At 31.9% G+C, this 13,674-nt stretch overlaps 2 protein-coding genes across 2 annotated transcripts; both read left to right on the top strand.

Moving 5' to 3' along the window:
• On the top strand, positions 1,128-1,691 carry LOC109331765 (calvin cycle protein CP12-2, chloroplastic-like). Its single transcript, XM_019566479.1, has one exon. It carries the CDS (start codon positions 1,189-1,191, stop codon positions 1,552-1,554), a length of 366 nt encoding a protein of 121 aa, XP_019422024.1. The 5' UTR covers positions 1,128-1,188; the 3' UTR covers positions 1,555-1,691.
• On the top strand, positions 6,838-12,862 carry LOC109331732 (DNA replication licensing factor MCM7). Its single transcript, XM_019566415.1, has 15 exons — positions 6,838-7,005; positions 7,102-7,169; positions 7,259-7,318; positions 7,418-7,641; positions 8,312-8,489; positions 8,749-8,871; positions 9,039-9,128; positions 9,348-9,490; positions 9,905-10,082; positions 10,382-10,573; positions 10,808-10,980; positions 11,076-11,279; positions 11,479-11,644; positions 11,870-12,091; positions 12,516-12,862. The coding sequence occupies exons 1-15, from the start codon at positions 6,969-6,971 to the stop codon at positions 12,618-12,620; spliced, it is 2,163 nt and encodes a 720-aa protein (XP_019421960.1). The 5' UTR covers positions 6,838-6,968; the 3' UTR covers positions 12,621-12,862.

Genomic DNA, 13,674 nt, shown 5'->3' with positions numbered 1-13,674 from the left:
TGTCAAACTTCCATTGAATTGGGACACGATGAGACACAAAAAAGTGGGACAGTCGGTCTCATTCGTGAAATCTAACCTCATAATGCTGGAAAATATAATTAAGACAAGTGTTTATGGTCTTTAAGATCATAGAGGTGTTGGACGATTAATTTATAGTGAAAACAAATGCTATTTGTATATGTTCTAATGGAGATTCAATTTCATAAAGAAAAACAATAACTAATAAGTTTTGTGATGACTTGATTCTACAATTACGAAGATAAATGGAAATGAAAGAATAAATAGAAACGAACGATACAATAGATGGAGAAAAAGGAAAATGGTACACTCATTGAGAGTGAAAAGGTAATAATATACTTCTTATATTAATTTATTAATTTTTTGGAAGTGATTTTGAAAGATAAAATTGTATGATTTTACAAAATATAATATTTTGGTATTCCACTTTTTCACCTAATGAGCAAACAAACTTAAAAGATGATAGCATGGTGTAAAAAGGTAAAGTAAAAGTATAATTTTAAATTCAAAGTGCATATAATATAAAGCTATGAAAGATGAATATATACATTACCAATTCATCATCCACTTTTCATTTCAAGTATCATTAATTTTTCAAAAAAATTAATACAAATTAATAATAAATAATACAATAACTATATATAAATTTTTATATTATCAAATACGTATAAATATACTATAAAATTTTCAATATAGATACTCCTACATTTGTATCATCTATACTTCTATACTATATATAAAACTAAAACATGAAATAAATTCGTAATTTTCATTTCCTATATTGCCCTTAACATTATTTAATTTTTACAAAAAACTATATAATCATAAACAACTATCACCAATACATTAATTAATCATATATCTTACCTTAAATTAAATATTATCTTAAACATACATAAAATATAATATATATATATATATATATATAAAAATTGAATATGTAGTACGGGTTGTATTATTATAAAGGAAAAGAAGGTTTGCAGTATATATTGCATCGTGTACGTGGAGGAACATAATTGATTATAACTAGATAAGAAATCTGTGTACACAAATCTTCACCCACCACCCTCACTCATATAATCTTCTCACACACTCTCATTTCATCATACAAAAACCCTACACAAGACAAAAAAACAGTGCAACATAGAAGAAGAAAAAACATTAGAAACCATGGCAACAATGGCTTTTGGAACTACCCTTTCACTCCCCAAGGTTCTTTTCAAATCATCAGAATCACCACAAAACGTTCAACTCATCAAACTCCCACGTTTACTTAGCATGAGACCAGCTACTACAATAGTTTACGCTGCTCCAGAAAGAATATCACAGAAGGTTGAAGAGAGTATAAAGAATGCAAAGGAAACTTGTTCTGATGACCCAACTAGCGGTGAATGTGTGGCGGCGTGGGATGAGGTGGAGGAGCTGAGTGCGGCGGCGAGCCATGCAAGGGATAGGAGTAAGGAGTTATCTGATCCATTGGAGAATTATTGTAAGGATAACCCAGAAACCATTGAGTGCAAAACTTATGATAACTGATATTATTTCAGTTTCATCCAAGGTTGGTGTTGTATTAGAATAACCATGGACATGATGAGTGTTCAATGTTTATCTTTGTATATCGTTATAGCGTCGTTCGATCTATATAGCTAAATTTGTCCGTTGTTTGATGTTAATGTTTATATAGCTAAATTTGTGTGGTAAATTAAAACTTGATTGATGTTGTTTTATTATATAGTGATGATTAAGTGGTTGTTTTTATGAGTTTAGTGATGCTAAATTAAAGAACATGATGTATGAAATAAAATCAAATTGAGAAGTAGATTACAGATAATCATTGGAGTAGTACATGTTGAAAACTGGAGCTTAGTTTATTGTTTAATAATAATTTTATGGTGAAAACTGTTGTGCTGGTTTATTAAATACTCAGTAAAATTATATTCTAGATCTTATCACATCAATAATAATAAAACAAAAATATAAAAAATAACACATGTTTAATTTTTTAATTTATAGTCTTTACTAGTGCTGCTGAATTCAGACAAGAATCTAGATTCTTGTGTTCCTGCAAGAATCCTAATTATCTGAATCAATTTTTTTTATGTATATATACCAATTAAATAGGAATTTGTTTAATAATAAATAACACTACTTTACTTAATTTTTTAATAATTATCATACTAACACATTTAGGTAGGTATTTCATAAGTAGGTATTTCATAAAACATCGTTAAGCTGGTACACAGAGAAAGAGAAATGTAACATCAAGAATTTCATTCTATAAATGAAATGGCTAACATAGTAACATTACACCAAACTCTATATATTATATCTTTCAAATAAATTTGTGTACTATATGAACGACTATAATAAGAGCGTTGGGTTGAAGAATTTATTAGATAATTTTAACATTTTTACACATAAAATACACAATTATTAAGGTGTTGGATATTTCAATAAGAAAATTATTTTTTGATCGATAAAAGGAGTGTGGCACAGGATATGAGATCCAGAAAGTTATACCCACATTAGATTAGCTAAGATTAATGAATCAAGATCCTCTGTCCCAAAAGTTCTTATCCATATGTTCCAAGCCAATTATATCTCATTAAGTTACATAAAAATATTATTTTATATATTTTTTTCATTTTCTTTTCAAGTACGTGTCAAATTTATATTGGATTGGGATACAATGAGACACCAAAAAGTGGGACAGCTAATCCCCATTCAAGATTAGTATGGGATTTTTCTCAATTAATCATATATCTAGTATGAGTTTTTAAGAAAGCACATTAAACATTTTGGTAAGAGAGCTTTATTAAATATAGTCCTCCTACTCAACAATAATACTCCTTCATTATCAATTAGAGGGTTGTTGGTTGTTTGGATTTTCCGCCAACTTTGGAGTACGATCTCCTATTCCAGCCGCGCTCTTGGCTATGGAGCAAGTTGTTGATTTTGTAGTAACCATTTGGAAGTGGTGCAAGTGGTTGATTTTGTAGTAATTGTTTTGTAATTCATAGCTTATTTGTATAGGATGATTGAGTTAGTTTTGCACATTACTATAAATAGAAATCATAACAACCAAATTAGTTATGAGTTTCTATAGATAGAATTGATCAAGCTTGATATGTGTGTGCATTGAATACATTGAAAATCAGTGAATTACTTTCCTTTTCTTTCTTTTTCTTCTCTCAAATTCTCTCCTCTCTAATCTCCTCAAGATTTTTTCACTCACTCTCTTCTTTTCTTCTCTTTCGTGTTCTGCAAGTAATGCAGTAAAGAGAAACCAAAGGAACTTGGTTTCTGAATTCCAACACAAGTTATTCCATCACAATATTTTGCTTGTTGTCTCCATTGTTCGTACTTGGTTGTCTCTCCTGGAAGGTGAAAGTAAAGTTTGTTGCCCGAGAGACTGACAAAGTAATAAATTTTATGGCTAAACTTGGATCGTATTCACCTACACTATCAAGACCTCATCGACAACTCTACAAGACTCCCAACCAGTGTTGTTGGAACCGGACCGGACCGGACGGTCCGACCGGTCTGACCGCTGACCGGACTTGAAAACGGCTCTGGTTTGCTGTCTTAACCGAATGAGAGTTGGACCGCTTTGAACCGGAAAAAATCCGGTCCGACCATGTTAAACCCGGTTAAACCGGATTAACCCGGGAAGTAAACCGGACGGCTCACTTAAAAATAAAAAAAATGGGACAATATTCTAATATTTTGTTTTACTACGGTCCAGAAAAAGATAAAAAGGTATTATTTCAATATATTATACATAATTATTAATTATATAAAGTTTTACATTTATATATAACTATATATTTATAAATAAAAATTATTAATTATGTACAAAATCACCGGTCAGACCGGACGGTTTAACCGTTTAAACCGGTTAAACCTAATACGGGACCTCTGTCGGTTTGACGTCCGACTCGGGTTTCACAACACTGCTCCCAACCATATCTTAGATGTAGACCTCTCTCCATTGTTTTAATTTTCTTTTGTTTGGCTTTATTTCCATTATACAAAAAAAAAAATATAAGGTCGTTCTAACTTAATCAAAAGTCTTTATTTTAGGAGCACATATGTTGTCTCATAGTTTGTGTCACCCCATGTGTCATAAACTTTTGATTGATGAAAAAAATATTTAATAATTAAAATTTAACTTAAATATATATTTTTTGACCAATCACAAGTCCATGATACATGAAGTGACACAAATTGTATGACAACATATATGTACCCCTTTATTTCTATTATATGATAATGCAATTAATTGTGTTGGGAGAGTTTTGTCACACAAAATAGTTCCTACCCAACTCAAACAACATTCCACCTACCTAAGATAAGAGAGGTTAAAAAGGTTGGATGATCTATATCTAGTGTTACCTTTATTAAAAATGCGAGATTTTTCAATAATTGGTTAAATAGAACAACTTTAAATTATAGTAGTTTTCGCTTCGGGGTTAGACTTAGGGGGCAATGTTCTATATCTAGATGAGGAAAGTGATAATTCCAAGTACATTTTTCGAAAGGACATTTCATGAGAACAATTATGGCTATTATTTTCACTCCTATTGCCTTTTAACTGAATTCTCAATGATGAAATATTTCTCACGGAAGACAAAGTATGGGAGGTGATAAAATTATCTAAAATCCATTCAAATTAAATATATCTAAATTCATTCTTTAGAGTCAATGAATATAATTCAATGAATAGTGTTGATAATGGATAGATTCAAATATATCTATTATATCTAATAGATATTCAATCTATCCAAAAAATAAAAACAAAACTATATTTTTCCTATAAAGCAACATGGAAGCTCAACTTGTAAAATATAAATCAATATTATCAATATTATATCAATCATCAAACCAGACAGAGTATTTGTATTATGGTTTAACCAGTTGTTCACTAATTAAAATGTATACCAGTGAAATTAGATATACATATATTTTATACTATTATAAATATTGAAAAATCAATAAAGAAGAAAATAATTATTTTTATTTATATCATTTGTTAAAAATGTATATCGTAGATCATGTTTTATATGTATGAAAAATATAGTGGTTATGTGTTTGATCATCTATACCAATATTTTGGTAAAAAGTAAATCATTTTTATTAAAGAAATAATTGAATAAAATCAGCTGGTATGACTAGTACGGTTCAATTGAAAATCAGTCAGTATGATCAATTTCTACTGGTATAATTGCATAGTCAATATAAATGTTGTATCGTAACAATATTAAGATGGTTCATCGGTTTACTGGTTAGACTGACGACACAAACCGGTTTTGATATCAGCGATATAAACTACTCTCTTTCTAACAAAAGGATTCCTTCAACATTATTATCATTTTTATTAAAGCATTCTTTCAAAAAGTTTAAATAAGGATTGATATAACATTTTTGTGTAATGATTGAGCATAAGAAAAAATGCATGATTGCAAAATACAGTATATATGACATCACCTACATTATTGTCGTTCAGAGCTTTAACATGTAAATTTAAATACTGGGATTTTTTAAAAAGTAAAAACACTGTTTGAAAATGTTTTTAAATTGATTTTTAATTTTTTATTAAATAATAATTTTTAAAAGAATCTTTTACCTTTAAAAAATGTTTTAGTTCAAATTTAAAAAAATGAATTGAATATCCATCAAATCCATTAAAATAGATATATGGATGAAATGAATTTGTTGGAATCTATTAGATATTGATGAATTGAATAGTTTAAAAATGTGATTTTATGGATTTATATGGATTTGTGGATGACTTTCCACTCATCTATTGTGATTCAAATCCATATTCATCCAATTGTCACCCATATGGGAAATCATCCGCTGCAATTTAAAGTTTATGCAACTGTCATCAATATTATTATCATTTTTATCTAATTTACTATGTCAGAATTTGTATTTAACAATGTTTATGTAATGAATACTGTTAAATATAAGACACAAAATAATCGATAACGTTGAATAAAGCAAACACTATTAAATATGATAGATGGATTATTGAAAAATCTTAGGTATGAAACAATTAGCAACGATTATAATTATAACTCAAATATTCAACAACTCTCACTTAAACTATTAGAAGTGCCAGTTGTTGTAGACTCACCTAGGTGGGAAGTAATGAATAATAAAATGCAAAAAAGAACAACTTACAAAAATGTTAAACTATTCTATACATATCATTTCAAATTCATTTTTAGCTTGAATATCACAATATTTCATTAAAGTTATGTATTTAATATATACACTATCAACAAATTTCTATCATTGATATGTTAATTATTATTAACTTTCAAATAAAAATATTACAAATCAATAATGGATAATTATATCATCAGTGCATAGATTTTAAACTGTAAAGATAGTTGACATTTTCTTCTTTCCTACTTGTTACTCTTTAAAACAAGTTTAGTCAAAGAAACAAAAAAAAAAAAGGAATGATTTTTTCTTATAAAATCAAAATACGTTGAACATGTTGTTTTTAATATCGAGTGCTGAAGATTCAAAACCATCTCTATCTTCCACGTATCTCTTGGGTGAAAATTAGTTAAGTTAAATTAAAGTAATATTTCTGTCTAAGACGGAAATATTCATAAATATGTAGGCTAACTCTTTTAGTGAACATTTTTACTATCAATAAGGGAATCAAATATATATCATTTGAACCAACGTCCGTGTGAAACAAATAAAAAAATTAAAGTGACATTTTTTGTTTTGTACACGTTACTTTTATTTTTTGTTTCAGCGTTCTATTGTACATTACCGTGCACCCGATCACAGCATATCCACGTCTCTGACTTCACTCCTCCTTTTTCCCGCCAAAACTTTGTTCTTTTATAGTTTGGCGCTAAACTCCCACTCTCATTCACTTTCATTTTCCGCCGCTCTCTCTTTCTCTCTTCTCCATCTTCCAAAACATGAATTCCAAGGGCTTCGATTTCAATGCAGACAAAGGTAACTAACAAAATTTCCTTCCCTTCTTTTTCTATTCCCTTCGATTCATTCAATATTATGAGTTCTTCACTTAAATCCATTCATTTTCCTCTTCAGTTTTGGCGACGGAGTTTCTTTCTGGTTTCGCTGATTCCAATGGCGAGCCTAAATACTTGAACATCCTCGTAAGTTTAATTTCACACTATTTTTTATTATTTTCCAATTTTCGTTAGTAACCGCAAAACATTAACCCTAATTTATTTTCCTTTTTCAGCAAGACGTTGCAAATCACAAAACTCGTGCCGTTGAAATCGATCTTGAGGATTTGATTAACGTAGATTTAAAATTCATCTTCTATTTTAGCGTATTGGTTAATCATTTATTGTTTTTAAAATTTAATCGTTTTTTTTTGTAATTTTGGTATTTTTTTCAGTATAAGGATTTAGATGAGGAATTTTTGAGGCGTGTTACTGAGAATACGCGAAGGTACATTGGAATTTTTGCTGATGCTATTGATGAGCTTATGCCGGAGTCTACGGAGCACTTTATCGATGATGATCATGACATTTTGATGACTCAAAGGTCTGATGAAGGAGCAGAAGGTGCTGATGGTTCTGATCCACTTCAGAAGATGCCTCCTGCAATTAAGCGCTACTTGTGAGCTTTGTTTCTTCGCTTTGCTTTCGAGTTGTAGGGATTGTATATATAAATGCTATAGTACTCCTATAAGAGCAATGGGAGATGATGACTCATGTATTTTGTTTTTATGTTTTGTTTTGGATGAACATCAATTGGCATGAGCTATGGAACATGGACACTTCAGAATAATAGCCATGTCACACACTTCATGGACACTTTCACAAACCCCTAATTGTATTTTATAATTTTCTCTAGTTTTTTTTAATTTTTATATCATTTAGATAGGAATGCTGCAATAGGTAGATTAGGGTTTAACATTTTGTTATATTTACAATGATTTGTGTTCATTGTTAAACCATTATCTCCTTCTTTTAATTTAAGATTTGTGATGTTGTTAGTTTGGTGCTAATTTTATATTTGTATCATAATTTTGCTGTGTCCTATAATTTCTAAAATTTGTTGTATCCATGTGTTCATGGCATATTTTACATGTTTTCCATACTGTATCCGTGTTTCCCAGGGCAAGAGTAATATGACGATAAAAGTAACTGACAAGATTTGGGGCTTTGTTTTAGAATGCATCAATGTCTAAAGAATGATTTGTACTTGTGAACAGATGTTGTGGTAGGTTATATACTTAAGACTTGTTCCTATATAAAAGTCCTAATCTTACCCTGTTGAATTGCAGTGAGGTTTATATTAAAGCATCTTCAAAAGGACGACCATTTACAATCAGGGAGGTGAAGTCTTCCTACATTGGCCAGCTTGTAAGGATATCTGGTATAGTGACGCGTTGCTCGGATGTTAAACCATTGATGCAGGTGGCTGTATACACATGTGAGGATTGTGGTTTTGAAATTTACCAGGTAATTGATGTAAAGAACTGCTTGAACTGCTCACTTCATATATATTAAAGGCTGAAAGAAAACAAGTAAAAGGACTAAATATGAGTTTTACATTTACATAGCATGGTGTACAGAAGTTCAACATGGTTCCTAAATATTATCTCAGCGATTATGATTTGATTGCCAGGATTTTAGGCTAAAATGTTGAAACTGTTATAAGTTACAACTATCTAGCAAGCCTTGACATTGTGGTTTTCTCGCCTTTCTGAAATTTGACCAGGAAGTAACAGCTCGAGTCTTCATGCCTTTGTTCGAGTGTCCATCAAGGCGCTGTAAAACAAATAGAAATAAGGGGAATGTCATCCTTCAACTGAGAGCATCAAAGTTTTTGAGATTTCAAGAGGTTTGCACTCTCCTCTGGTTCAGTTATCAAAATATGTTTATCTGGAGAACCATGTTTTGCAGGATTATGTGCCCTAATATATGCTTAATTACCTTCTTTTTCATGTATTTCTGTACAATTGCTTATTTATTTTAACACAAGAGACTTGTGATATTGTTATCTTACAGGCAAAAATTCAAGAGTTAGCTGAACATGTTCCAAAAGGCCATATTCCACGAACAATGACTGTTCATTTCAGAGGAGAGCTTACAAGAAAGGTTGGTAATTTCCTGCCAACTGGCAATAGTCTTACAGTTACCACACCAAAGGTTATCTATGAGTACCTTAAAATTGTGCTAAATTTAAAGTTTGAGCGTCTTTATAATTGATATGTCCATACAAACAAATAAGTGAAGTTATTAAGCATGTACATGGGCATGCTGACAACTATATTCATTTTCTACTACTGTTTATATCTTTTCGTTCTATATTGTCAGGTGGCTCCAGGTGATGTGGTTGAGTTGTCTGGGATTTTTCTTCCTATACCTTACACTGGTTTTAGAGCAATGCGTGCTGGCCTAGTTGCTGATACTTACTTAGAGGCTATGTCTGTAACCCATTTCAAGAAGAAATATGAAGAGTAAGTTACTTTTCAGATCTTAATTGATAACAGCTAGCACTTTTTTTCACCCCATTTTCAGTACAGTAGTTTTTCTCCACCCAAAAATTCAAGTTCATCCATTTTTTCTTTAGGGTTCTGTTAGTGAGTTGGTTTTGAAGTGTAATGGAGGGAAGGGGAAGGCTTGGGAGGAGTCATTAAATACATTTGAGATGACCCTTAAGCCTTCCCTTTCCTTCCTTCCCCCAAAACCCAACTCCAAACGAGCCCTTAAAGAAATAAGCAGCTCGCCTACGATGTGTTCCCTCATACACTACTTTGTTTTGTGTCCACTTGAATTTTGTCATTGCTTACTTTGCACAAAATGAAATCTTATACCATACATGCCAGTTAATCTTATTAGAGCAGCTTCCTAATTATTTAATTCTGTCATAGATATGAACTAGTAGGAGATGAGGAAGAGCAGATTGCACGTTTAGCAGAAGATGGTGAGATCTACAATAAGTTGGCAAGATCACTAGCTCCTGAAATTTTTGGACATGAAGATATTAAAAAAGCACTGCTGCTTCTTCTTGTTGGTGCTCCCCACCGGAAGTTGAAAGATGGGATGAAGGTAATGAACTATGTTTAAATTGAATAGCACATGTTTGGTGGAGCTTGTTAGTTGAAGAAATCATGTTGATTTAGTAAGGATTAAGACATGTCAATGTCATTTATAAAATTATAGCTAATGACCTGTGAGTAATTAGAGTTTGGAATATTTTTCTTCTCCCTCCAATACTAGTATTACTACTGGTCTTACCTTTTGCTGTTAAGCTTATTGTGCACTGCATTCTGTTTGATTTTATTGTCTGCATGATACATCATAAAATAATTAGTCTACTAATTACTGCAGTCTTCATTTAATTGCAGATTAGAGGAGATTTACATATATGTTTGATGGGTGATCCTGGTGTTGCCAAGAGTCAGCTCCTTAAACACATAATAACTGTAGCACCCAGGGGGGTGTACACCACTGGCAAAGGAAGTAGTGGAGTTGGTCTAACTGCTGCTGTTATGAAAGATCCAGTGACAAATGAGATGGTTCTCGAAGGTGGAGCATTGGTAATGCAAGCTTCCTTTTTGAGTAGCAATTCCTTCCATCTGTATTTTGTTTATGTTATACTTAAGGTTGAAAAAACACTAGGAAAATATTGTAAAACACAGATGAAATGTTGACAATATTTGCAAAGTGAAATGTTAAGGTGGTAATTAAGTCATGCTTTCATCTAATTACCCTTTGAACTAGTATTTTGTCAGTAATAAGTGAAGATTATGACTGGGCATTCTGAACTTCAGGTTCTAGCAGATATGGGCATATGTGCCATTGACGAGTTTGACAAGATGGATGAATCAGATCGCACAGCCATACATGAAGTTATGGAACAGCAGACTGTTAGCATTGCCAAGGCTGGGATCACTACATCTCTGAATGCAAGGACTGCTGTACTTGCTGCAGCTAATCCAGCATGGTAATTTTTTCCACCTTAAAGATGGCAGCCAAGATGTTATAGGCATGCAAAATTGTGCTTCCGAAATCTAATTTTATGTAAATTTTATTATGAAGGGGAAGATATGATCTACGAAGAACTCCAGCGGAAAATATCAATCTTCCACCCGCCCTCCTATCACGATTTGATCTTCTGTGGTTAATCCTTGATCGAGCTGATATGGATAGTGATCTTGAAATGGCTAGGCATATTGTCCATGTACACCAATATAGAGAGTCTCCTGCTCTAGGATTCAGTCCTCTTGAACCATCTGTTCTCCGGTAAGTACAGAAGGATTACTAACTGCTTTTCATTTTACTATTATAAGATTGGACTTGAGTGCATGCCCCCATACATGTTTGCTCATTTGATTCCATAGTTATTCTGACTGCTCATATGGTTTTAAATATTGATCTTTGTCAACACTCTTGTTTGTTAGAATGTTCAGTACAAACTAAATTATGGTTTGCTTTTATCTAGGGCATATATATCTTCTGCAAGAAGATTATCTCCTACTGTCCCTAGGGAACTGGAAGAATATATTGCTACTGCATACTCCAGCATTCGTCAAGAAGAAGCCAAGTCTACTACTCCCCATTCTTATACGACTATCAGAACACTGCTCAGTATCCTCCGCATATCAGCTGTAAGTCTTTTTTTGTTTGCATATTTTCTTGTTGTTCGTGAATTTCTTTTGTATATACGTAGAAATAAAGTTTAGAAGGGCTGAAGTAGAGCATTAATTAGGCCATAGCATATATCATCCAAGGTGCAGTAACCGTATGGTTTAGTATAAATTTGAAGCAGTAAGTATCTATATATTACTTTAATCATGTGATGTAATATTATTCATTGAGTAATTTCTTAACAGGCTCTGGCAAGACTCCGTTTCTCAGAAACTGTTGCACAGAGTGATGTTGATGAGGCACTGAGGTTAATGCAGATGTCAAAATTCTCTCTATACTCTGAAGAGCGCAAGAAATCTGGTCTGGATCCCATATCTGATATTTACTCCATACTGCGAGATGGAGCTGCTAGAAGTAACCGAATGGATGTCAGCTATACTGAAGCACTGAATTGGATATCTAGGACAGTAAGTTCATACTACTCAAAGTTGAACACTGTCTATTTTGCTGCATTGTACAAAATGATTTCTTCGTCATACTTGAAGAGTTAATTTTATTTCCTTGAATTAATACCTTTCCTGATTATACCCAAAATATAATTTTCCTAAGTTTTGTATCAATTTTCTCTCAATCATGTTGATGTCAACTAGATGTATTAGCAGTAGTATTTATTCTTAGCAGTCTGTTGACATTGGAATGCAAAATTACCATGTAGATCAGTGTTTTAAATTGAAGTTATGGTCACAATTGCTTACTACAATTGCGAAAAAGTGCGGCCACTGCAGCCACAATTGCTATTGTTATACCGATATAGAGTGCAATTTAAAAAAAGTGATCTAGATAATAATAATCTTGAGTTCTGAGTGCACAACTGTTTGGCTTGTCTAACAGGTGTACAGCGAAGCCCAGTTGAAGGAGTGTTTGGAGGAGTATGCAGCGTTAAATGTATGGCAGATACATCCTCACACCTTCGATATCCGATTCATTGACACTTGATGCACTTGACACAGTGTGCTTGGTGGTGGAATGTAGGGAAACTATATTGTAGTATTTTGGCTTTTCTTCTAGTTTGATTTTGCCAATCTGATCTTGGTTCTCTTCAATTTGTATTAGAGTTAGAATTTCGTATTTAACTTGTGTCCGTAAATTTATTGCGTATTTAAATTTATGACTAATTGTATGCTCGCATTGGTTCCTGCTTCTTAATTGTAAATTCTAAAATGGTTTTAACTTTTAAACTACATTCGAGCCTTTGGAATTTAGGAAACAAGTGTCGGAAAATGTTCTTCTCTCCTCTCTGTCATGTCCAGCTGCAAACTCATGCACTTAACTAGCTGTAAAATCATCACCAGAACTTCCTTAACTGGATAGGTATAGTTTGCTTTCATGTATATAATAATAATTAATTGAAGCATCATCATGCTCATAAAATGCATGGAGGAGAACCCAATATTGGTTCTCGTTTAATTACATCCTATTCAAAAAGTTCAGCCACAACGTGCATTTTCCTCTCACTAGTGTCAGTTCTCACATATTGTTGACCAATGCGAAAAAACAATTTGGGTCTCTAATTTGAATATTAAATAATTTTGATGGTTTCCTGTAGGTATCCTTATTTGAATTAGGGACATCTACAAGTATGTGTATTTAACTCTTTCAGTAGATATTTTTTCTACCGCAAGATTTGAATCGAAAATCTTGCTTAAAGAAAATTAAGCATATATCACCTAAGGAGAATTATAAATAATTTAATTATATAATATTTTTAAAATAAATTTTGAATAAAAGAAGTTTACATATTGCAATATATTCTCTCCTTTTATATTCTATTATTGTTATTTATAGGAGACCTAAGTGAAATATATTTTATACGAAGCATATTGGCTTGTCATTAAAGAGTTGAGATTCTCTCCATTAATGGAGAAATAAGTACATTTAAAATAAGAGAAAAATATAATATGATTTGATATTTTTATCCTAAAAATATAAAAATATGACAATTTTATCCCTATATGTAAGTGTAAACCATTTGGAGAGCATCCTCACTAGT

The sequence above is a fragment of the Lupinus angustifolius genome, chromosome LG02 (genome assembly GCF_001865875.1).
Source record: "Lupinus angustifolius cultivar Tanjil chromosome LG02, LupAngTanjil_v1.0, whole genome shotgun sequence".
Lineage (NCBI taxonomy): Eukaryota > Viridiplantae > Streptophyta > Magnoliopsida > Fabales > Fabaceae > Lupinus > Lupinus angustifolius.
This window is presented reverse-complemented; position numbering and strand designations above follow the sequence as displayed.

What these genes read in the sequence shown, in the direction of transcription:
- LOC109331765 (XM_019566479.1), top strand. Translation starts at nt 1,189, where the DNA reads ATGGCAACAATGGCTTTTGGAACTACCCTTTCACTCCCCAAGGTTCTT.
- LOC109331732 (XM_019566415.1), top strand. Translation starts at nt 6,969, where the DNA reads ATGAATTCCAAGGGCTTCGATTTCAATGCAGACAAAG. An exon ending in TTCAAGAAGAAATATGAAGA is followed by an intron (nt 9,491 to 9,904) that starts GTAAGTTACTTT and finishes ATTCTGTCATAG; the next exon opens with ATATGAACTAGTAGGAGATG. An exon ending in AGTTGAAAGATGGGATGAAG is followed by an intron (nt 10,083 to 10,381) that starts GTAATGAACTAT and finishes ATTTAATTGCAG; the next exon opens with ATTAGAGGAGATTTACATAT.